Below are 26348 nucleotides of genomic sequence, written 5' to 3' on the forward strand. Positions count from 1 at the left end.
ACAGCAATAGAAATAATCAGCAGATTAACAGACAACCCACAGAGTGGGAGAGAATCTTCACAATCTATACATCCAGCAAGGACTAATACCAGAATCTACAAAATACTCAAACAACTCAGCAAAAAAAAAAAAAAAACACAATCCCATCAAAAAGTGGGCAAAGAACATGAATAATTCTCAAAAGAAGATATGCAAACTGCCAGCAAGCATATGGAAAAATATTCAACATCACTAATGATCAGGGAAATACCAATCAAAACCACAATGTGATACTACCTCGCTCCTGCAACAATGACCATAATCAAAAAATCAAAAAATAATAGATGTTGGCATGGATGTGGTGAAAAAGTTATACTTTTACACTGTTGGTGGGAATGTAAACTAGTACAACCACTATGGAAAACAGTGTGGAGATTCCTTAAAGTACTAAAAGTAGATCTACCATTTGATCCAGCTACCCCACTACTAGGTATCTAACCAGAGAAAAGGAAGTCATGATATGAAAAAGATACTTGCACATACATGTTTATAGCAGCACAATTAGCAATTGCAAAAATATGAAACCAGCCCAAATGCCAATCGATCAATGAGTGGAAAAAGAGAATGTGGTATATACATTGTGGAATACTACTCAGCCATTAAAAAAAAAAAAAAGAATGAAATAATGGCTTCACAGCAACCTTGGTGAAATTGTAGACTATTATTCTAAGTGAAGTACCTCAGGAATGGAAAACCAAACATTGTATGTTCTCAATCATGTACAAACTAAGCTATGAGGATGCAAAGTTGTAAGAATGATACATTAGACTTTGGGGATTCAGAGGGAATGGTAGGGGGTGACAAGGGATAAAAGTTCTCGCACTGGGTACAGTATACACTGCTTGGGTGATAGGTGCACCAAAATCTCAGAAATCACCACTAAAGAACGTATCTATATAATCAAACAGCACTGGTTCCCAAAAAACCTATTGAAATAAAAAAATGGAAAACTAAAAATTAGAAATTCTTTTTAAAACCTGACAAGTAAAAAAAAAAATAAAAAGTTGATAAGATGATGTGTTGTGCATGTGTAGTGGTCAGGGAGATATGGGAGATCTCTGTACCTTCCTTTCAATTTTGCTGTGACTCTAAAATGGCTCCAAAAAAAAATATTTTAAGAAGAAATTGGATGGGTAAAGACAAAATCGTAGGAAGAACTAATCAATGGTTTTATATGACTGAATGAAAATTTAAAAGTAGGGGAAAGTTCACAACTCACCCAGTAATCAACAGCTGCATATGGCAGAACTCATGAGTTTTAGATTTCATAACCTCATGAAACTGCATTGTGTGACATGATTATCATAGAATCATCACACCAGAAAATCAAATATACTATATGCACAGTTAAAATAATTATTATCTTGGAGAATCAGCTTTGGAAAAAATGGAGTGTCTACTAAGAAGAACCATCCTTGGTCGGGCATGGTGGCTCACACCTGCCCAGCACTTTGGGAAGCCGAGGCAGGCAGATCACTTGAGGTCAGGAGTTTAAGACCAGCCTGGCCAACACGGTGAAACCTCATTTCTACTAAAACTACAAAAATTAGCCGGGCATGGCGGCAGGCACCTGTAATCCCAGCTACTCGGGAGGCTGAAGCAGGAGAATTACTTGAACCCAGGAGCTGGAGGTTGCAGTGAGTTGAGATTGTGCCATTACATTCCAGCCTGGGCCATAGAGTGAGACTCTGTTTCAAAAAAAAAAAAAAAAAAAAAGCCATTCTCTTTATTTAGGTTAGTCTCTATACTCTCCTACAGTTATTAGATGAGTCAGAATTCATACTTCCTGTCTGCCACTAATAATAATATTATGTACATTATAATTTTAAATAAAAATAATTTTTGAGAGATAAAAATCAGAAAACCAAAATAATATGAAGGATAAAAAATTATACTTACAAATAATAAAAATCAGAAATGTTAAAATATCAAGAAATAATGGTTCAAGCAGTTGAACAGCAGGGAAGCTCTCTAAAAATCATTTGCAAGCCTGAGAGAAGTACTATTTTCTCTGTTATATAAATAAAGATGCAGAGATTCACTGGTTAACTGACTTGTCCCGTTATATGTGGCTTACAAATACCAAAAGCAAAATTCACATATAGACCTTCTGGCTTTACAACTTTAGAACCCATAATCTCCTTTCTGAGGTCTATTCTGGGAAATTAATCTAATATGTGGAAAACAGGGTATATGAAGATTTCCATAGCAGCATTTTAATTAAAGGAGCAATATGAATATTTCCATGGCAGCATTTTAATTAAAAGAGCAATAATTAGAGGCTATCAAAATGCTTTACAGTACAACAATGGTTAAATAATATGTGGTACATAGACATATGATAGAATGCTATTTTTAAAATAAGAAAATATTTCTATATAAGAGAACGAAAGCAGGACGTAAAAAGTGTAATTATTTTAAATATATAAAATAGGAAGTGATACACAAAGAAAACAATTGTATGAAGGTATTAAAATGATAAGCTGTGCTCTAATTTTAATTATTGATATCTTTTTAATGATTTTAATTTGGTTTCAAGTGATTTTACATAGATAGTTCAAAGTTCATGGGTTGTTGAAATCTACGTCCGAGGAAAAACTAAATGAAGAGTAGGTTCAACCTTAGAAAGAGTGTGTGACTTATGAATATTGTGTAACCTCAATTCCAGCTTAAGAATCACTAAAGGAGAGAAAAGTGACTAGAGTGGTATGGCAGCCCCCCGGTTCTGGGGTGTTCTGCAATTTCCCCAGACCTAACCCTCCCGGCCTCTTCCCCGAAGAATCACGACCTACATGTGGGACAGTGGATTTGAAAGCTATGGCAGCTCCTCATAGGGGAGTCAGCGAATACACGCAGTTCCCGGGAGGCTTTGGATCGTGGACACCTTCTTAAGCAGAAAAGAAATCAAGAGCCCGAGTACAGCACATTGAACCCCACACTGTATCTCCGATGCTTTCTGTCACTTTGGTTGATGAAGTGTTCAAAATTGGCAGTGTTGAGATTTCACAAGTCGCTCTTGTGGGGATCATCAGACATGCAGAGAAGGCTTCAACCAACATTGTTTACAAAATAGATGACATGACAGCTACACCCATGGATGTTCGCCAGTGGGTTGACACAGATGACACCAGCAGTGAAAACAGTGTAGTTCCTCCAGAAACATATGTGAAAGTGGCAGGCCACCTGAGATCTTTTCAGAACAAAAAGAGCCTGGTAGCTTTAAGATCATGTCCCTGGAGGATATGAATGAGTTCACCATACATATTCTGGAAGTGATCAATGCACACATGATACTAAGCAAAGCGAACAGCCAGCCCTCAGCAGGGAGAGCACCTATCAGCAATCCAGGGAAGAGTGAAGCAGGGTACTTTGGTGGGAATAGCTTCATGCCAGCAAATGGCCTCACTGTGGCCCAAAACCAGGTGTTGAATTTGATTAAGGCTTGCCCAAGACCTGAAGGATTGAACTTTCAGGATCTCAAGAACCAGATCAAATGCATGTCTGTATCCTCAATCAAGCAAGCTATGGATTTTCTGAGCAATAAGGGGCACATCTATTCTACTGTGGATGATGGTCATTTTAAATCCACAGATGCAGAATAACTGGAACTAATTGGGTACCTGAGATATTTTACAACTGGACCTAGCTTCACAGTCTATTTTCTCCAGCTGTGCATATATTTGGCCAGGTGGCTTCTAGAAGTCAGTTTCATCTATAAAAGGTCTCCACCGACATCCTTTTGAAACGTACTGCTCTTCTGTTTTGTTTTGTTTGAAGGTCAGAAAGAGATGGGCAATTGACAGGGATGCACTCAAGCTGGAATTTCTTGAGGAAGTTATAAATAAGCTTGTTTCATACTAACATAATGCAAATATCTCTTTTATAAATGAAAATGTGCTAACCCTTTTGCCAACAGGGGGAACAAAAGAAAGTCCCATCAGTCAATTTGTCCATCTCATGGTGAAAGCTTGCCCCTCCTTTAGGGAACTACATCAGAAAGTTACCTACCAATAACACACTCCATATAAAATATCAGAAGAAATGAAGAGGCTAAAGTAATTTAACATTTATAAAAACACACAAAAGACGAGGAAAAAAATGTGGCTAATTACTGTGGTCTTCATTTCATAAAGGTGTAGTTGCAATTTGTAACTTCCTTCCCCTTCTTTCCATTTCTTGTTCCTTTTGCTTTCAGCTAGCACTGAGGTTGGTTGAGGTCCTTAATATGTCATGGTAATCAAAATGTTCCTTCTTGAGATCAGAGCCTATAATGACTTCCTATGGTCACCACTGGAAGAGGTAATCCTAGACATGTTCCAGAATGTCTCCAAATTCCAATTAAACTTCTCAGTGCCCACAGAGTATAGCAGCACTATTAGCACCCTTAGCTGAAAGAGAATCTGGAAAACATGTTTGGCTTTCTAGACTCCACAGTACACAAAACACGAAGGAGGATAAAATGGGTCCAGTAATCTACTATTTTTACCACAGTAATTAAGTTGGGGGGAAAAAAAAGTACTCTCTTATGACCTTCACCACAATAATGCAGGATTTTTCTCAGCCCCTTCATCAGACTTGTGACAGGGGTGGCCCCATTTACTCGGCCTGCTGCATTCAAGCCTTTGTGGGAGGAAGCACATGAATAAGTTCCATATGGGACCCCACAGCCAGTACAGGTGTGCATGGATAAATGCAGGATCCTGCCAGCCAGTCCAACTGCTGGCAGGAAAAATCTCCATGTGGGGCTCATGGTAGTGCCCAGGTGGTGCCAGGTGCCTGTGACCCCTAAGCCCCAGAGGGAATGTTAACAGTGCTTTCTTAGCTCTGCTGTCCCCAGACAGCTGTGTGTGAGAAGCTCAGCTGACAGAAGCAAGCTCTGTGTGGGGCCTGCATTGGTTCCCAGGTGAAAGTGTCTGCAACCCTGACACCCCAGAGGGAGTGTTACAGTGCTCTCTTACCTCCACCATCCATGGATGGCTGTGTGTTAGTAGCTCATCTGACAGGAGCAAGCTCTGTGTAGGGCCCATAGCAGTGCCCAGATGAGGGTGCCTGTGACCCCAAAACCCCAGAGAGAGTGTTACAGCACTCTCTTAGTTCTGCCATCTGTGGACAGCTGTGTGTTAGCAGCTCAGTTGATCCCTTGCCTCATCACATAGGGCAACTACCCTCCACTGGTGAGGGCAAAGGGCTGGTGTGACAGACTTTCTGGGTACCTGCACTCAGTGGGCCCTGAGCTCTGGTCTGGTGTCCAAGAAGAATGAGATCACATGGATGAACTGAAGGATGGGGAAGGTGGAGAATGTTACTGAGCAATGAAAATGGCTCTCAGTGGAGAGGGGAGCTGGAAAGGGGATGGGAAGGGCAGGTCGCCTTCCCCAAAGTTAGGTTGTCTCTTCCCTGAGGTCAAGCTGTCTCTCCTCTGAAGTGCAGCCCTCTCTCATCGCTTCTGACTGATGGTGGGATGTTTATTCACAGGATGGTGGGGGTGGGCCAGAGGTAGTTTTGGAGAAGGCAAGATTTGATTGGTAAAAAGGCATTATTCAGAAAAACAAATCAGAAGAGAATGGGCAAAAAGGAATAGTTCTCATTTCAGGCCACGGGTTTCAGGCTTCTCAGTTTGAAGGTGCAGTTTCACTGGGAACCCATTTCTGTCTGCCTAGAATTTCTCTGCCTCCTGCCTCTATCAACAGTAACAAAGTAGAGGGGAAAAAGCTACTCTTTGTTGCATTGATAGGTAGTTAAGTTCTAGTGCCTGAACAGAGTAAAGCTTTAGCTTAATTGTGGGACAGTCATTGAGTCTCACAAAGGGATCGAGCTTGCTGAAGCCAGTTAGCATAAGCTCCTAACCAGGAAAGATGATCTCAATGCATAAAAAGGGCTTTGACAGAAAGCTGTTCCTTTCTGCCTCCCTCGACCCTCCCTACCCCCAGATCCTGACAATGCTGTTTCTCTACATTCAAACCACTCCAGAGTATCCAGTGTTCTGCTACCTCTTCTCCATTAAACTGATACAGCTCGTGTGATTCATCTTTATGTGAAGCTCAAGAGGAAATATTCAGATGCCACATACTCAGATAATTCATTTGAAGTTTCATGGTTTTGAATGGTAAATTGTTCTGATGACCTATGAGAGAAAAGGACTCCAATTTCTTGGAATGATTCTTCTTTAATGTCAGGATGCATTTGCACTCCTTCATGCCACCAGGCTACAAGGTAGCAGCTTTGGTTGTTTTTTTGAGAAATGCTGTAGTGCTGCAATTTACACAGATGCAAAGCAGACAGTAATTAGGAATGTATTTTGGCCTTATTAATAAGAACTGTTAATTGGGTGATATAGGAGTGATTTCTTCCTATGAGTGGACTCCAGCAACATCCAAAAAAGAGAAAAAATTCAAGCAGCCACAAGCACAGAGGAAGCTTTAAAATTAACCTGCCATATGACAATTTGTTGACAGGTTGGTTACTGGAAAGACATGGAACAAGAAGATGCAGCAGAAACAGTCAAAACTAGAGGGAATGAGTCTTTCGTCATCCTAACAGGATTAGAAGGAAATACATTATATCACTTCACAGTGAGGGCTTACAATGGAGCTGGATATGGGCCACCTAGCAGTGAAGTGAGTGCAACCACCAAGAAATCCCGTAAGTGACCTGGGCTTTTTGTTTGTTTCAGACAAAGGGGAAACATCTTATAACATTTCTCAAAGCCATGTGAGGTGCATAATAAGCAGAGTCAAAGGGGAGTTTTGATTCATAGTCTTGCTTCAGTGCTTAGATCTGAATCCTAAAACTAGCTCAGAAAATTTCGCATTCAGAGTAGACAAAGGTTATCTTCCTGTGAAACAAGGCTAAGCGATTTTGACACCGAAGGGAGATAAAAGGATTCAAGTTCAAAAGCTCAGTAGAGTAGCTATTAAAATGACACTTCTGGAGCAAAACCCTCCTTATCAGACTCTAGCTGGAAGGAAGCCTAGATTGCCAGCCAACTACTAAGCAGGAGAAAACAGTGAGATACTCACAAGGAATTAAATGAAGAAATGTATTTAAGAATCCTTGTCAGTTCACGTTCACTTTTTATTTTGCAGCCCCAAGTCAAGCACCTAGCAACCTCAGGTGGGAGCAGCAAGGCTCTCAGGTTTCTCTGGGCTGGGAACCCGTCATACCATTAGCCAACGAATCTGAAGTTGTGGGTTACAAGGTCAGTATTTCTTCACTCTTTTACATAGACACTCATCTCCGAAATTGTTATTATGAAGACGGAAAATTAATAAGGCATAAAAAGACCCATTAACAAACCTATTTTTTCTCAATCATTTTCTATCTATATCTTAGAAGGATAGCCTTCCTATAGATAGAGAAACCAAGGTAGTCAAAATTAGTTTCAACTGCACAAGGCACAGAAAGGGAAGGAGTAGGAAAAGTAGTGAAAATCTGAATATAGTGTGAAGATGACTCTGTGAAGCATGATATTAGGACCAGCAGAATTTAGGCAGAGAATTCTGGCATATGCCTCCAGGAGACTAATTTTGCTGGCAGCTGACAAATACAGGACCATTTCGTTTTAGTGGAAAGATTTTCTATTAGCAAGGAAACAGAAGAAGAAAAGAAAAATGCAAGGACCAGAACACTAGATAGAAAACAAAAAATCTAGGGAAAGACACAGCAAGCTCCAAAACAGACCCAACATTTACATACAGTCATTCTGTTATGTGACAGTAAGATCTGGAAATTTGATAACATGTGCAGTTTGTTTTTGAAAAATAACTCTGTTATCTGATTTTTAAATATATGTGATCTATGTATTGAATTGGCTTAATTTCAAATTCTTGTTCTATAATGTCACATTCTGTTTGTTGCATTAAACTTCACACAGAATCATTAGTTGAATATTCACAATATTTTTAATGTAATAAAATATGTTAAGTATAATAGTTTAAAATATTTCAGTGATAATATATAGACTGGAAGGTATCATTATAAGTGGTTTTCAACTATCAGAGATGGTAACACAGTATTCAACATATAAAATGCTAAAATTTGAGGAGCTAAAAACCGAAGTTATAAATGTAATATTTTAAATTAATTTCCATTAATATTATATTACACAAACTAGCATTTGTTACCTACTATAATTAGATCACAGACATACGCGCGCGCGCGCACACACACACACACACACACACACACACACACAAATCCGTCAGTAATGATCGGGAATGTTGAATTTAATCTTTTGCAGCGAGGTCAGTTGGGTCATTTTCTATACCATTCCCTTACTCCTCTCTTTCTATACCTTTCCCCAAAAGACCATATCCTCACAACTTCTCCTCTTAGGCAAATATACTGTTTAATGCTTAGGGATAGCAGTTAGGTGAGAAATATGATGGACCATTCAAGAATCAATCTAAAATCATTAGAACTATAATGAACAATATCCCAAACTAGAGAGGCAAAGTAGAATGCAAGAGAAAACCAGATAAACATGTATGGTCAACTGGAAGGCTCATAAGGTTTAAGTACCTTTCAAGTGAGAATAGAGAAATACCATATAACTAGAAAAATACTCGATTGAGCTTGGGTGTAGGGATCCCAGGCTGGGTGCCACTACTCTTTGTTCACATTTGACACCTCTATCCCAGTCATTGTTCTTACTTTTTATATATAACTGTCTCCCCAAACAGACTGAAGTCCTCAAAGGCAATGACTTTATCTTATTTCTTGTTCCTAATGTTTCTAGAATGGATGAATAATGTTGGCCCAGATAGAAATGTCTTATGCAGTTATTTATGTATGTGTATTATCAAATATGTATTTTTTTTCCAGCAAAACCTTGCCATTTGTTGTTGTTTAGAGGAAAAAATATCACTGGCCACTGATTTAGATAGACTTCAGCTCAAATCCTAGTTGAGTAATTTGAGCAAGTTGTTTGAACTTTCTCAGTTTTATTTTACTAACATCACAAATGGCTAAAATAGCAATAATAATACAAATTATACAGGATTTTCTAAAGAAGAACTTGTATAAAATGCTTGGCATGTAAAATGTTCTCATGAAAAAACAGATACTGTTTCTTACTGTTATTGGAGGAGCATGTCTCATTAGGTAAAATTTTTAAAATTTTAACACAGAAACTGATCTTGAAAAGTTGCCTCCAGTTCCCTCTTAATAAAGATAACACAAGTCACGTTGGAATACCTTGTTGCTGGGGGAAAAATCACTAGCATAATCCATTTTCAATGTATAAATTAATGACAAGTAGGCACACATTGCCAAAGATATTTTTTCCCTTTTATTTCTTGAAATGGTTGCACTTTCTTATATCCCTGAGAAGGAAGAATTGATTCTTATAGAAGGAGTCTGCTGACAACAAATGGAATAAGACCTCAAAACCTTCTCCTTTGCAACTAAACCTTATCAGAACCTTTCTGAAGAGTGGGATAATCCCCACTGAGAGAACAGCTTACAGGAAGGGCTCCCTGAGGGAAAGGGAACTTCAGACTGGACTGGGCTTAACCCAGAGTTTGGATTCTCCTCAGAGGGCGGTTTTTCACAGGGCAGCCAAGGATGAAAGCTCCTCCTGACACAGACCCAATGGGACAGGAATATATATTTAGAAATAATAGCTGAGAATATAAACTAAAGAGCTATAACCCAGAGAACACAAGCTTGGAGCCCCTCTTCTGAGTATGATGTTGAAGGCAGCTACTGCACCCTTGGCAAGGATCCCCACACAGCAGTTAAAGAACTATACCATCCGGAGGTGCACACTAATATAGAATGACCAGGGCTGGGCATGATACTCAGAAGGAGAAGCCTTTTGTACTAGGAATCCTTTTGATTCCTACTACATCCCAAAAATTACCGCCAACCACGAGTGGCACCACTATAATAGCGGCCCACCTCTTCTTAAGCACAATGGGTGTCACTTACAAAAATTAATAAAATAGGGACATAGGACACTAATCATTTCTCTTTCCACAAGGTCATTTGAGGCAGGCTTGACCCGTTAAGACTGAACTTGCCCCTAGGATTCTTGGAACATTTGAGGCAGAAGACTTCTTGCTAATTGGGGAAAGGGAGAGTTTCCATAATTAATTGGAATATTAAAAAGGGAGGTCACTTAATCTTCACGCTGTCTTTGCAAACTACTTCACTTTCGCAAGCAGGAAGGATCAGTGGAAATGTTTATTGTGTGTAGGTTTGAGGCTGAGAACTTGGGATTAAAGCCTGAGGTTTAAGATGCAGGGATTATATATTCCATCTTTTACGTTAAGTCCAGTTTAAGATTGAAGAACTTAGAAAAGTATTTATCTGGGAGACTTCTAGGTTGCGAAAGTTATTAAAACATAATAAATGTGGAGGAAAAAGTGGATTTTTTTGCCATATACTCAGTGCATAAATAATGTAATAAATGATTATTTCGTAGAGTTAAGATGCTATATACAGGATAGATATTCTGAAAAAAATGTACTACAAACTGGATCTCATAGAGACTGGTGGTTATCAGAGACCAGGAAGGGGAAAGGAGAGTGAGGAACAAAGAGAGGTTAATCAATGGGTACAAATACACTATAAGATAGAAGAAATAAGATCTGGTGTTTGATAGATCAGAAGGGTGATATAGTTAATAATCTATTGTATACTTAAAAATAGCTAGATGAGAATAATTTGAGTGTTCTTAGCGTAAAAAAAAAGATAAATATTTAAGGTAATGGATAACCCAATTACCCTGATTTGATCTTTACACATGATACAAATGTATCAAATTATCATATTACCCTGAAGATATGTACCTCAGTATGTATCAATAAAAAATGTAAAAAAGTAAATCATATAATGGAATAATACAGTGCCCTTTAATCTTTAGTAGTTGAACTCCTTTCAGGCAAATAAATGCATTGATACTTCTAGGAATTTTAAAAGTTATTTTGCCATTTTCCATGGAATATAAGAACACTATAAAAATGTATATCAGTACATTATAAAATTGTAAAGCTTACATTAATAAAGTCTTGAAAAGTAAACTACAGAAGTAGCATAAAACAGTAGAGTTCGACATTTGAGCCACCCATTGTCTAAGAAAGCATTGTCTTAGTCCTTTTGTGCTGCTATAACAGGTATCTGGGACTGGGTTATTGACAAAAAATAAAAATTTACTTCTCTCAGTTCTGAAGGCTGGGAGTGCCAAGATCAAAGCTCCAGCAAATTCTGTGTCTGATGGGGGTCCAATTTTGGTTCCCACAATGGTGCCTTGAAAGCTACATCCCCCAGAGGGGAGGATCACTGTGTCCTCACTTGGCAGAAGGCAGAAGGGCAAAAGGGGCAACAGCCATGAGAAGCCTTTTTTATAAGAGCATTAATCCTATTCATGAGGGGAGAAGTCCTTATGATGTAATCACCTGTTAAAGGCCCACCTCTGAATACTATCACATTGGCAACACCTGGATTTTGCAGGGGACACATTAAAACCATAGCATCACAGATCTTACTTTCTTACTCAATTTCAGACATTGAGGTGTCAGCAACATATATAACTACCAGATATTACCAGAGAAAGATGATAACAGAAATTTTGTTAACAGATGTTAGGAGGAAAAAAAAAAGAGGTCTCCCTACCACAAAATCTTGTCAGAGCCTTCAAAAGTGACCAAGAATATCATGAAAGATAGATGGAATTGAACCATATATAACTGCCCAATAGGTAACATATTAAAATTGAATTCATTCAGATAAACATTAAGCAGTACCTAGTGGTGAAACTTTTCAGATTTATTTTTGAGATTGTCTAAGAGATCCTGGGCTTCTTGGAATTTTGCTTAAGAAATTCAGATTTAATAGCAATAATTTCAAGATATCACACCTTCCATTAACAAGTAAGGAACAGAGACACATAGAGAACCAGCAAGGTATTGGAAAGGATTATCTGTTGCAGACACCCCCTATTGTACCAAATAATAATACAAATTATTTCCACTCAAAATAACTTTCCATTTGAGAAGTTGAATCCAATTTGGTAATTTATTTAGCATATTTATGACTTTTCCTCAGGTCAGTAAACGTGTCACTTTATTTATTCTGTTGTATTTACATTCCCCAATTCAGAATCAACTGCCTATTTTATTAACACATTATTTATAAATGATTGGGAAAGTGAAATAAAAACTTCAAATAAAAGTTTTCCTACCTTGACTTATTGTTTTCAAATAAAAGTTTTTAAACAAATAACATTTTATTTATACAACTCCTATAATTTGGGGTCTCTATCTAGAATCCTTACTAATTGTAGCACATGATGTTAAGACTCACCATTACTGGTGTTACTAAAGAAATGCCAAAAAGAAACATATGGACTAAAGTATATTCAGCCATAATTTTTAATGATCTTGAAAATGGAAATTTTTTTTCTTTACACCATGAAAGTACTTTACCCAGATTATAAAGTAAAACAACCATTTTATCTCCACCTTATTTTCTTCACACAGACTTATGCTTGAGTGAAAGGGAAAATAAAACTGAATGTTCAGGGGCTATGCTTTCACTTCAGCAAATGTCCTCTTCCCCACAAACAGAAACTGTTATCCCTTCAGAAAATACTCAAGCAGTTAGAAAGAATTCAGGACCTCAGGCTATAATCCAAGTGAAAACTATTAGTTTTTCAAGTCTATATCTAGAAAATAGCCTTTCCTAGATATACAACCCCTTCACCATATACCTCCCCTCACCCACCTTTACTTTTTACCTGTTTACAAAGCTGGGGCAAATAGAAGAAAATCAGGCCCAAAGTTTATTAGTTATTACACAATCCATCAATACTGTATTAGTCCATTTTCACACTGCTAATAAAGTCATACCCAAGACTGAGCAATTTATAAAAGAAAGAGTTTTAATGGACTCACAGTTCCACGTGGCTAGAGAGGCCTCACAATCATGGTGGAAGATGAAAGCAATGTCTCACATGGCAGCAGACAAGAGAATAATACTTGTGCAGGGAAATTCCCCTTTATAAAACAGTCAGATCTCATGAGACTTATTCACTATCATGAGAATAGCACGGGAAAGACCTGCCCCCATGATTCAATTACCTCCCACCAGGTCCCTCCCAAAACGTGGGCATTGTGGGAGCTACAATTCTAGAGGAGATATGGGAGGGAACACAGCCAAACCATATCAGATACAAACAGAGGTTCTCATTTGTTTATGCAACTGAGATATCAGCTGAGCTTCCAGATTCCTGAGATATATGTACACTTGGGTTGATACTGTTTTACATACCCACTGGAACTTTGAGGCCTTTCCCTGTATTTCTCCAGCTTCTTGGGAACTGTAGTCTATAGCCACTCTAGTCTCTGATTTCTTTTATTCTGCAGCTCTTCCTTCACATTTTTTTTTTTTTTTGAGACGGAGTCTCGGTCTGTCGCCCAGGCTGGAGTGCAGTGGCCGGATCTCAGCTCACTGCAAGCTCTGCCTCCCGGGTTCACACCATTCTCCTGCCTCAGCCTCCCGAGTAGCTGGGACTACAGGCGCCCGCCACCATGCCCGGCTAGGTTTTTGTAATTTTTTTTTAGTAGAGACGGGGTTTCACCGTGTTAGCCAGGATGGTCTCGATCTCCTGACCTCGTGATCTGCCCGTCTCGGCCTCCCAAAGTGCTGAGATTACAGGCTTGAGCCACCGCACCCGGCCCCTTCATCTTATAGTCACTCTAAGTATGAGACTCAGCCTTCTTTTCTGTGTTTACCTATCATCCTCATTTACCTATCATCCAAGTTAAGTCATATATGAGTCTTTTTAAATGAGGTTCATTATAGTATCCTCTTTACATTCATTTATGCCTGAAATTTTTCAGAATTTTAAATAATTCAAACAGAAATGGCTCATGTCGTATCCAGCATATATATGAAGCAGACTTTTTGAAAATGCCGGGGAGATAGAGTTAGAAAGGAACAACATACAAGCAAACATCTGCAAAGGGCCCAAAAGAAAGTCTTGTCGTTATAACTGTGTTCAGCCAACCTTCATGCAGTGACTTCTCTCACTGAAACTGTGTCTCCCAGCTTCTATTTATCTAACTTCCATTGTCGTACGGACTCCTTCCTACCCACCCCATTGTGACTGAGGCTGTAGATTCCTCACCCTGTTTTATGAAGGGCAGTTGTACCCATCAACTGTTTCCAAGATGCTCAGTAGAGGAATAGGCTTTTCTCTTAATATGAGCCATCCTTCTCAGGAGTACTTTGGGTATAACCAGCAAAACTTTATTCTGTTATATGTTTAGCACACTCACCTCAATATTCTACTACCATCAAACATATAGAATAGCCATTTCCAGATCAAGCTTTTGAGAATAGCAATACCACATTTTCTATTTAGGATCATCTCTTTGGATAACCCACTGCTCTCCGTTTTTTTTTTTAATACCAAAATTTGAGAATAGCCTTGACACAATACATTACACAATTTCCTTTATACATAAACATAGCTGTCATTGCAACTGTCAATCTATGAATGTCCATATTCTCTAAGGACTCACTGGACTCCTTACTGTCAATAACTATTTTTTACATGTCTTGATAACTCCTTAACCTTCTCACAGTTCTCATTCTCATTCATCTTTTCTAAATCAGGATTTTTAAATAAGCCAATATTCTCTAAAGCACTGAAGATTAACTATTAATTTAAAGTATCTTTTCACTTAGTAGATCTACATATATGTTTAGCACTCCATCTCCCTGGATATATTGCTAAAAGGCCACACTTAATCTCAGACTCCTTTTGATACCACTGATTTTTTTCCCTGTCTTTACCTTTTAATCCTAAATCTCAACTGATCCACAAATTTTTCTTCAACTCTAGAACATTAGATATGCATTGCTGGATGTATTTTTCTTTGTCATAAGAATTGTAATTTATTGAATCATAATAACAGTGTCCTCTAAAATAGTCACTCTCCTGCCAATCCTCACCAATTTACATACTTTCCCATTCCCATAAATTTGCTTTCCAATTACCTCACATGATCAGAATTCTAATTCATCACGATGCTCCATGCAAATCAAAAGCATAAATACAGATATATTTGTCACATTTTAAGACAAAAGCTGCTTAAGGCATCCTCCAGGAAGTGTTCCCGATTTCCCCAATCTTGACTAAGTACCCACTTTGTGCATTACTATAATATCAAATATATTTCCCACTGCAGTACATACCATGCTTCATTGCATTGTTTGTCTTCCTTCAATATTAGACTATAAATGCCAGGAAGACCATAACCATGTGATCTTATTCTATGATGCCAGTATGTAGCACTCATGCCCGGCCTGCATGAGATGTCCAGTAAATGTTTGGTGATACTGTTATCAACTTGCATTTACACTGAGACTATAGCATCCTTTATAATAAGGATTTCAATAGATGCCATTTTTGCACATCACACTTAAATGGAGAATTCACTTCCCTCCCAAGAACGTGAAGCGGATTTAAAATTAAATGAAAAAAAAAAAAAAAGGAAGTGAAATGGAGGGATCGTTTATTACTAGAATTCAGAGGGATCAAGTACATGCAAGCTTCAATATGTGGAAATACTGTTTCTCTAAAGAATTGTTTGGGTTTTTTGTATGTAAGTTAATTCAAACTCAAAACACATTTTCCATAAGAAAAGATATATCGATTTTTGTCTAATTTCCCAAGTCAGTTCATATTGTATGATGCACTTGAAATACCAACCCTTTAACGGTGAATAAACAATGATGGCAACAGAAGGAGTAGCTTTCTCTTATTAAGCTTATCACGCACCAGGTCCTGTGCTAGGTAGTCTACATGCACTTTATCATTTTACTCCCCTAAAAACCCTAAAATTGTTATTATTATCTTTACCATACAGTAGAATAAATTGAAGTTACAAAAGTTAGTAACTTGCCCAAATTGTCCAAGCCAGGACGGTATAGGAGATTTCGTTTTCTTTTGCTATGTTTGTAGGAAGTTGTTTTGTATCCAGATCTGTATGAATACAAAGCCATTTTTCTTTCCATTACACACTTACAACACCAATTATGAAAAAGCACAAAAAAGAATGAACCTAATAAAAATACATTTAAACACATCTTAACTGCTGCTACTTGACTATACCAAACAAATTTTACTTGACTATTTTTGGAGGCGCATAAGTAATAGTACAATATAGTAAAATAGCTCTGAAGTGATTATCAAATATAAATCTTCTGATGAGATTTCTATCCTAACTAGCCACATGGTCTTGTACGAGTCACCTAAACTTTATGGACGTCATTTTTTAATATGTAAACAAAGGATTATCCTGTGTCCTGATTTGCAGTTCCAAAATTCTGTTTTCCGTGCATGCATGTTTAATTATGATACCACAACAGATGTCTAAAAAGCTTTAGCCTTGCTACACAGTGTATCCAAATGCTGATTTCACCAAAAAGCAAACCACTATAAAAGTAAAAATTTAAAAAATAAAATTTTCACTTTCAACTGTTTCCTACATTGTTAAGGATTTATTATTTATATGTTTAACAAATTTTCTCTTTACTCCTTTCAAACTATTTGAAGATGAGCTTTCTAAACTCCCTTACAATATTGTTCATTTCAATAACCAAGCATAACAGACTCTCCATGATCTGCCTCCTCTCTACCTACTTCTCTAGCCTCATTCCTCGCTATTCCCATATATCCCCTCTCCATTGCCTACCCTCATGCCATTGTTCCTTATTGCTTAGATGTAGTTATTCATTTTATCTTATCTCTTTCTGGAAATCTCCTCCCTTTCTCCAAGTGGTCCACTGTATCATATTTAAATACGTAGTTCAGACATCACTTCCTCTGGAAGGCCTTCACTAAACCCCTAGACAAAATTAAACTCTCTTCTGTACCTCCATGGCCCTTTTGTATACTTCTACTGCAGTACATTGCACATGCATTACATTTGCTTGTGTATCTGTCTAAACTGTAAGCTTCTTGTGCTTATCTCAGAATGTGGTGCTCAGTAGGTAGTCAATGTGCATTTGTAATCTTTCATATCAAATGTCTAAACCTCTGTTGTTACTCATAGGTTTTTTATAGGCAAGAGGGTCACAGCAACAGCCAAGTTATTGAAACACAGAAACTTCAAGCAGTAGTACCACTCCCAGATGCTGGAATCTACATTATTGAAGTTCGAGCATATAGTGAAGGAGGAGATGGAACAGCTAGTTCTCAAATTAGGGTACCATCATATTCAGGTGAGTTTTGACATAGTAGGTTTAATTTGCTGACAACCAACAATTACAAGATGGTATGAAACTCCTCAAAATTGAGGATGTGATAGATTTCATGGTTCAGAGATTTTGAGGGGTTTCTCCTCTCTGATTTTTATATTATCTTCTGATTAATATGAACCATAGTAATCTGCTCACAATTGCAGAATTTCTACAAATCTAGAAAGGAGTTGACATTTTCATTAGAATGTACTGATTTGTGAAATGTCCTTGCCTATCCTGGTCTCAAGTAGTACCTTGCTGGCCATTTGGTTTTTGGAGTATGGCTTTTAAACTGATATTACACTGGTTTTGACATACCTACGTTTCTGTTGTTTTGATTGCCTTTATTGTTAGAAAATAAGGAGTTTAAAGGGAAGCTTTTAAAATTAAAATTTGGTCATATTTATTGATTTCCAAATTATAAATTTTATTGAACATTATTATTAACAATATTAATAATTGCTAGCTTTCACTGACCCTTATTATATGTCAGGCATGGTCAAAAGTGCTTTACATACATCATCTAATTTTAGTAACAATCATATGAGATAGGTGACATTTTTACTGTTTTGCAGAAAATGTTTAAGTAACTTGCCTAAGACCACACTATTACTAAGTTTCAGAACCAGGATCAAGACCTGGGTATGATTGTTTCCAAAACCACGTATCTTCACCACCACCATCATTATTATATAAGCAAAGGAAAAACTGATTAAAGGAAGCGAGATTTTAGAAATTTAGAAGAAAGTAACCATTTCATAGAGGTAGTCAAAAAAAGCAGCAAAGATTTAGATATGCAAATTTCTAATTTTAAAAGGATTAGACAATTTTATGAGAACATTATATAACATTTTCTCATTACAATTAGTGGGTAATTAGGAACATCATTTGTTGAGCAATCATTCCCAAGCAGAATTATCAACCTACAGGGAAGTGTCCCGTCATGCTCTGTATGTGGCCCTGTGCTATTTAACTTATTCATCAACTTGAAATCAGACCAGAGGCATTGCTTATGATTTCTTTTATGCCACCATGAAATGGGAGATAAATACAGTGCAGAAAAGAATGAAACAGACTGGAACTTTGAGGAAAAGCTATTGACGTAATACTTGATAATTTTTTTTAACTTTTTAAGTTCAGGGGTACATGTGCAGGTTTGTTACACAGTTAAACTTGTGTCATGGGGTTTTGTTGTTCAGATTATTTCATCACCCAGGTATTTACCCTAGTACCCATTAGTTATTTTTCCTGATCCTCTCCCTCTTCCCAACCTCCACCCTCTGATAAACCCTAGTGTGTGCTGGTCCTCTCTATATGTCCATGTGTCTTCATAATTTAGCTGCCAGTTATGATACTTGATAAGGTCTCACATAAAAATACAGGATAAGGAACATTATTGATAATTGATAAGATTTGCATAACTGTAAATTAGATATTACATCAACATTATTTTTTTTTAAACTGTACTGTGGTTATATTGTTAAAAGCCTTATTTTTAGGAACTATACATTAACATATTTAGAGGAAAAGGCACATCATATCTGAAATTTCATTTCAAATGTTTCAGAAAAATGGATGTATGTATAGAAATAATAATAAAGCGAGAATGATAAACTGTCAACATTTAAGGAATCCGGGTGAATTCCTTAGTCTCATGACTTTTCAGTACACCTAAAAGTATATTTAAATGACTAGTTAAAAATACAGAACATAAGATGGGAGAAATCTGACTTTTTCAGAAATTCTGGTGGAAAGATTTAAGAATTTAAATTTTATTGTGGTCACATGAAAATTTAATATGCTTTATGATTCATTTATGAAAGTATAGTTTCAACAGCAAGAACAGTTATAATATCTCCGCATTAATTATTTCACAATTGAACTGTTCAGATGAGGGAGCTGAATTTTCAAGAGCATCTTAAAAGACTGTTTCCTGAAAAGCAAAATATACGACAACCTTCCTCTTGCTTCAGCACGTCAAATTCCTAGACAGCAATACAGTGAGCATTTACTGAGCCCTCATCGTGTTCCTGGCATTAAACTAAGTGTTTTCTATATATTATTTTATCTTTCCAGCAAACTTTTGAGTTACGTATTTTATTCTTCTCTGACTCTCTAAGGTTACTTTCAACTCTAACACAATCAGATTCTGTAGTATTATCTGAATAAGATCAGCCTCAACCTTGGAAGTACTTATGATATCTTAATTCTCCCATTGATATTTTAAATTGTAACTTCTATGCCAAGAAAAAAATTATCAACTTTTATATTTCAGTTAATAACATTTTGGCCAGTGCAACCCACTTCCTGCGTTTCAATAGAGGAAACTCTTACACTATTGTCTACCTTAGACTCAGACCCTGAGTCATGATTGGTTTCATTTTTATCATATTGTGAAAACCAAATGCCTAAGATATCAAATGACTTTCTCAGGTGAAACAGCTAGTTAGTTTTATAGCTGAGGCTAGAACTTAGTCTAATATTGTTCTTTCTGTTGTTTTGTGGGGTTGTTTTGCTATATCACATTAATATGTTTTAGTTTGTAGATTGTATTTGGAATTTGAGATACAGACCCTACTTAGCATTCTGAAAGTGAGATATTTTTATAAAAGTGTCATGTAAATTAAGATGCAGCCACTCCCAATAGCTAGAAAGGATGTTTTCACATTTTTTATTTATTAAGCATGCACATACGACTCCAGTGAGTCTTGTCATCTTGCTTTTCTTATGGTTCACAAGTGGCTATATGCTTCACAATAACCCCATTTTGTACAAGTTGAAATATATGCAACATTCTCCAATATGTTGATTGATAAGTTCTAGTAGTGTATTAGCTGTAAAAGTTTTCAAAGACTTACTGGTTTTTGCATTTGTGTGTGTGTGTGTGTGCACGCACGCGCATGTGTGTGTTTACCAAATTATTCTCTGGCTCTTAAGTATCAAGAAAATAAATTCAGACTCTATCTTTGCAACTAAAATTACCCCCCAAATCCCATTACACTCAGTCTAGCCAGAGAGGATTACCTTGACAGAAGATTTCAGCAATTGGGTAGTAGATTATATTATTATTATTAGGGTTTTAACTAAGGCCAATCATTGTTTTAAGAGATAATACACAAGTATCTAAATCCACTAACTCCTACCTCAATTACTTTAAGCAAGTTTACAGCCTTTCTAAGCCCCAGCTCCATCTGCAAGAGGGGAATAAATAATTGTATTTACCCTATAGGAATGTTATGAGGATCAATTAAGATAACATATATAAAAGGCTTTGTACAGTATGTGACATACAATAAGCGTTTATTAAATAATCAATTATGATCATGATGCTTCAGAAGGCTTCTGGCTTGAAGAACCGTTCCTGAAGTTAATATCTAAAAGTCATTTCGTTTGTGGTTATGTAGGGCTATTAAAACTACTTCAGACTAATCAACCTTGGATCAGTCAGTTTAATTCCAAAGCGATTCTAATATATTAGCTGCATACAATGTTTTAGTCTCATAAAAGAACCTCTCCTGGGTGTAAGAAAGAGTAATGAAAGATCACCATGTTTTGCGAAGTTTGGCATGAGAACCTAGAATTTAAGCTCACTCAACTGAAACAGTCAATCAAGGACACATCAATAAATTCAGTAAATAAAATAATGTTATTAGATTTTAAAATTTACTAGAGTAATCATAGTCATGTATTTCTTAATGAAGAAGGTAAGTTCTGATAAATGCATCCTTAGGCAATTTCACTGTGTGAACATCATAGAGTATGCTTACACAAACTTAGATGGTATAGCTTACTACATACCTAAGGCATATGGTATAGCCTATTGCTCCTAGGCCATATATATACACAACATGATCCTGCACTGAATACTGTAGGTAATTGTAACACAATGCTATTTGTGTATCTAAACATAGAAAAATTCAGTAAAGATACAGTCAGTATAAAAGATAAAAAATGGTGTACCTCTATAGGGCACTTAACAGGAACAGAGTTTGCAGGGTTGTAAGTTCTGGGTGAGTCACTGAGTGATTGCCAAGTGAATGTGAAGGCCTATGACTTTATTGTACACTGTCGTAGACTTTATAATCACTGTATATTTAGGCAATATTTATATTACATTTATAAAATCAATTTTTTCTCTAATAAGTTAAACTTAGCTTACTGTAACTGTTTTACTTTATAAATTTTTTAAATTTTTTAACTTTTTATCTCTTTTGTGGTAACACTTAAAACACATACATAATACAGATGTAAAAAACATTTTCTTTATATCTGTGTTCTATAAACTTTTTAATATTTTTATTTTATATTATTTTCCTTTTAAACTGTTGTGTTAGAAACTAAGACACAAATATACACATTAGTGTAGGCTTAGCCCTAGGTCAGAATCATCAATATTGGTCTTCCATATCCACATCCTGTCTCACTAGAGGGTCTACAGGGGCAATAATACGCATGGAGTTATCATCTCTTGTGATAATAATGCCTCCTTCTGGAAGCCCTTCCGAAGGACATGCCTGAAGTTGTTTTACAGTTAACTGTTATTCTGTAAGTAGGAGTACACTAAAATAATTACTAAAAGAATAGTGAATACAGGGCCGGGCGCAATGGCTCACGCCTGTAATCCCAGCACTTTGGAAGGCCGAGGCGGGCGGATCACGAGGTCAGGAGATCGAGACCATCCTGACTAACACAGTGAAACCCCGTCTCTACTAAAAATACAAAAAATTAGCCGGGCTTGGTGGTGCGCGCCTGTAGTCCCAGCTACTCCGGAGGCTGAGGCAGGAGAATGGCGTAAACCCGGGAGGCGGAGCTTGCAGTGAGCCGAGATGGCGCCACCGCACTCCAGCCTGGGCGACAAAGCAAGACTCCATCTCAAAAAAAAAAAGAATAGTAAATACATAAGCCAAATAACAGGTATCATTTGTTACCATTATCAATTAAATACTGTACATTATACGTTCATATAACTAGCAGAACAGGTTTACGCCAGCATCACCACAAATATCTGAGTAACGTATTGCATTACAATGTTATAATTGCTACAACATTACTAGGCAATAGGAATGTTTCAGTTCCATAATGATCTCACGGGGCCACCATCAAATATGTAGTCCATGGTGAACTGAAATGTCATTATGCAGCTCATGACTGTAAATTAGGAATTCATATTGCCACAAGCTTTTGTTATTTTTGCTCCATTTTCCGAACTGTGCACTATCAAAATTATTTTATTTTTATATCTGAATTTGGAATATTTTCATCACTGGTGAAAATTAAATCTCCTGATTGGATGTGTTTGTTAGACATGACATCACCTTTTCAATACAATATCTCATATATCCTTGTCCCTTCTATATAACTTTGGGAACCTCAGATAATGTCTGATTTTATAAATACAAAGAACACTCTTATCAGAAACAGGACCAATCTTGCACTCATTAGTCTTACATACTAAAAGCAATTCTGGCCTAGCTCAAGCAAAACCAAAATAATTTGCTCCATTTGATGCTTTTTTTTTCACAGGTGGAAAAATCACAAGTGCTCAGTCGACCCTTCACACTCTCTCCACATCTTCATCATCAGTCACGTTGCTCTTGGCATTGATGATTCCTTCAGCCTCCTGGTGAAAACCGCTGACTTAATTTGCTTTTGTTCGCTTTAGCTTGATAACAGCAGTGAATAGAGTGTAGTATAAGTGGAGAACCAGGATCCTGAGATGAGCTTGAGCTTTAAAAACTTGGAACTATACATGGTGAACTCACAGGAGGTTAGGGGGGAAATATTACTTATCCATCAGGTTTCTCTTTGGTTTTTGTAAATGGAGAGGACAGTTCTTAGTCCAGTAAAAAATATGCAGATTGTATGTAATGAATTTTTGTAAGCAAAGGTAATTTCTGTCAAATGTATTCTTTACTTTTTTAATATGTTTGGATTTTATTTTATATCTATGACTACGAGTGTGTGCCATCCATTTGTTAAGTAACTGGCCTTTAGCAGATCTGTTTTAAGACAAATGCAAAAGTGAGAATGAAAAGTTTGCTTAAGACTGAGTTCAGTGTTTTTCATTTTCCCTTTGGCTGAATATCTCAATTTCCAAACCAGCAGGAAATATGAAAAATGCTTCAGTGATGTGGTCCATTATAAGATAAGTACACAAAAATTTTCTTGAAAAATATTGTATGATTGCATAGTGAAATAGCAAGATTTGTCAATATGCTATTCTATATGCACCCCTAGAGCAAGTTATTAGGGTAGGGAATAAGCCATTTACATTAGTGCAAGATAAATAGAAACTGAGTCCAAATGAATTTTAGTGCTATTGTTTTTCATAAAGTACTATGTTATCTAGCAGCAAATAAAATAAATATTTATTTTTAATAATAAAAGATGGTTTAACATCACCAAAAAATATGATCACTAAAAACTGCAGACATGCTGCCACGGGTGCTAACTTAAAAATGAGAAGAGTATGGGACACAGCGTTTCCATTTCTTTACCTACTGCCAAAGCAGATGTTGAAGTAGGTCCAAGGTTTTCTTCTAATTGCAAAATTTTGCAAAAATTTTAAGGACAATGAAAATGTGTTGTGCAAATAATTATGCATAGTCTGTAGATTAAAATGGTTCAAGCATAACAAATAAATTTTGATTTTTAAAAACAGTTCCATGCATCACATACCACTGATAAAATCAACTAGTAAAATAAAGACAGTCTCTCTTGGATAAATTGAATTTTTAATTAAGCTGTGGAAACATGGCATCAGTACAGGGATTCAGCTAGTCTAGCCAGCTATGCACTGTTTGATTCTGTGGCTTGGGAAGTAATCCTTATTTGCTATTTCGAAGAGTCAACTTGAGCCTGAGAGATCTTAGAGAGCTGTTGGAAAACGAGATGAAAATTTTCTACTTGAAGATATCTTAAAGAAGTTCTAACAAACATGAGAATGTGCCAGAGTTGGCATCATACCCATGCAAATGCAGGAAAGGACAGTTACTGCAAAGTCATATGCCAGAGAAGAGCCTGGAAAAATTATGGTTTTATAGGTGATGTTAACATGAGAACAAAAAATAGTTTTATAATTTTATATACTTTAAACTTGTTCATTGTATTTGCTTCATTAATAACAAGCAAAATGAAACAATATGGAGCTCAAATTGCTAGCTCTCAAGGTTAATCCTTGTAGAATCAGAGGAGTGATTGAAGTTTCTGTTCTCAACATCCTAAAATAATAGTTTCAGAGCCACAGGAAAAGTCTGTATGTAGGTTACATATTCTCTTGGGGGAAAATTATGTAAGACACCCTAAACAAATAAGAAATGAGTTAAAAGAAAGACTCGGTCAATAGATATTATAGTAAGTACTACAGATGGTAAATATTTAAGCCTGTAAGTAAGTAATTATGACTAAGTAGCCTTTCTTGAACACCTCCTTTAAAGTGGGAGAAGCTGGACTTTGGACTTTGCAAAAACAGGGATGCTTAATTGGTTAGCTGACAAAACATGAGCTCTCCCAAGTATCGTGTAACTTTCATGAATGAATTGTGCATCTGGAAAAAAAAAGGCAGAAAGAATATTTTTAATGCAAAATAATTTTATGTATTTCATGAATAAAGCCATTGTCTTCATTTTCCATGGTGATGTAAACCAGATTTAGTGAAGGACTTTAAGAATCAACTTCTTACTTACACTCTCAGAAAGCAAACCCCAGTAAAATATTAAACAAATAAAATGACAAATTTAACCAATATTTTTAATTAGCTGACGGATGGTACATATCTGACAGAGTATTTACACGTAGAATGTCTGATGTTGTATTCTTACAGGAATCAGAGATATGGAATGTTTTTACTTAACATACACAGAATATGTATTTTGCATCATAAACCTATTTAGAAAACAGGTTTTCAATGTTTATGTACTTATGTGCTACATATCTGTTACTTTGTAGAAATCAGAAGAGCATTCTTATCAAGGTACATTATTTTTCAGCTACAGTACTGAATTTTTTCTTCTATGGGATAGTAACCACAGTCTTAAATCACTAAAGAGACTGTATTTTTGTATAATGTCAATTGAATATGAAGAAAGCAACAGTCCTTATAATACGAAATTTCATGAAAGCAAAAGTTTTGCATATCCAAATGAAGGTACTGTGGACCCCATGTCAAACTGTTAAATATACTGTGTACGATCTGTATATATATACTATATATAAGGTATATACCATGTGGAAGGCACAGTCAAATAATAGTTCTGTGTACTGTTCTTGTAACATTAGATCTTTTTAATAAATAATTCTCTTTTTATTGACTTTTATCTTTTCTCCTGTCAACTATATGAATGACATTATTTATTTTATGCAGAGCACAGAATGCCAATGATTATGGTCTGATTTTAACACTGAAATATCATTATGTTATGCTGTTATGATTTTAGGTTCAAAAATCTCCAGAAATGTCCATGGAAGACCCAACTTGAAAATTTGAAGCTATATCAAAAAATAAAACAAGAAATGAAGCAAATACAGATGGGATAAGTTCAGGGTTAAACTCATTATTTTCTTTTCAGGAAAAGAGACTACATTAAGTCAGTTTCATAAATAATTTGCTAAATGCATACTTCTGCTTTTATTATAAACAGTTAATCCCAATCTATTCTAGGTACAATTCTCATAGGCATTGACTCTTTTTTTGTCCCTTAACCCCGTTATACATCTCAACTATACCAATAATCACATTCTAATGATTTGTTTTAAATGCTTCTCTCCAACTATCCAGTCACTGGGATTGCCCAGGGAAAAATATATTTTTCTTGGAATTTCTCTCACCAGTGTCTAGCACAGTACCTAACACATATCAAATGAGCAATACATTGTCAGCCTTAAAATTTCCTTTGGAATGAACTCCCCAAACCTGGGTAATCATCCAACACAGCTGAGAAACCCTATCTCCAAGTTCTGATTCAGTAGATCCGAGACTAGGAAATCCTTGTTTTTAAAATCTTCTCAACCACAAAATAATACAACTCTATTAAAGGAAATTTGTCAATATCTCGTAA

At 36.4% G+C, this 26348-nt stretch overlaps 1 protein-coding gene and 1 pseudogene across 2 annotated transcripts in view; both read left to right on the plus strand.

The window, feature by feature from the left end:
- Positions 1 to 25607, plus strand: part of CNTN5 (contactin 5) — a 1339954-nt gene extending 1314347 nt beyond the window's left edge. For both annotated transcript variants that reach the window (XM_050758026.1, XM_050758027.1), the window contains exons 22-25: positions 6495 to 6681; positions 7125 to 7237; positions 17106 to 17274; positions 22816 to 25607. In XM_050758026.1, the coding sequence (XP_050613983.1) occupies positions 6495 to 6681; positions 7125 to 7237; positions 17106 to 17274; positions 22816 to 22919 (573 nt within the window). In that variant the 3' untranslated portion in view covers positions 22920 to 25607. The remainder of the gene's footprint in view (positions 1 to 6494; positions 6682 to 7124; positions 7238 to 17105; positions 17275 to 22815) is intronic.
- LOC126935908 (replication protein A 32 kDa subunit-like) lies at positions 2580 to 5035 on the plus strand (annotated as a pseudogene).
- Positions 25608 to 26348: the final 741 nt, after the last annotated feature.

This window comes from Macaca thibetana, chromosome 14, assembly GCF_024542745.1.
Source record: "Macaca thibetana thibetana isolate TM-01 chromosome 14, ASM2454274v1, whole genome shotgun sequence".
Lineage (NCBI taxonomy): Eukaryota > Metazoa > Chordata > Mammalia > Primates > Cercopithecidae > Macaca > Macaca thibetana.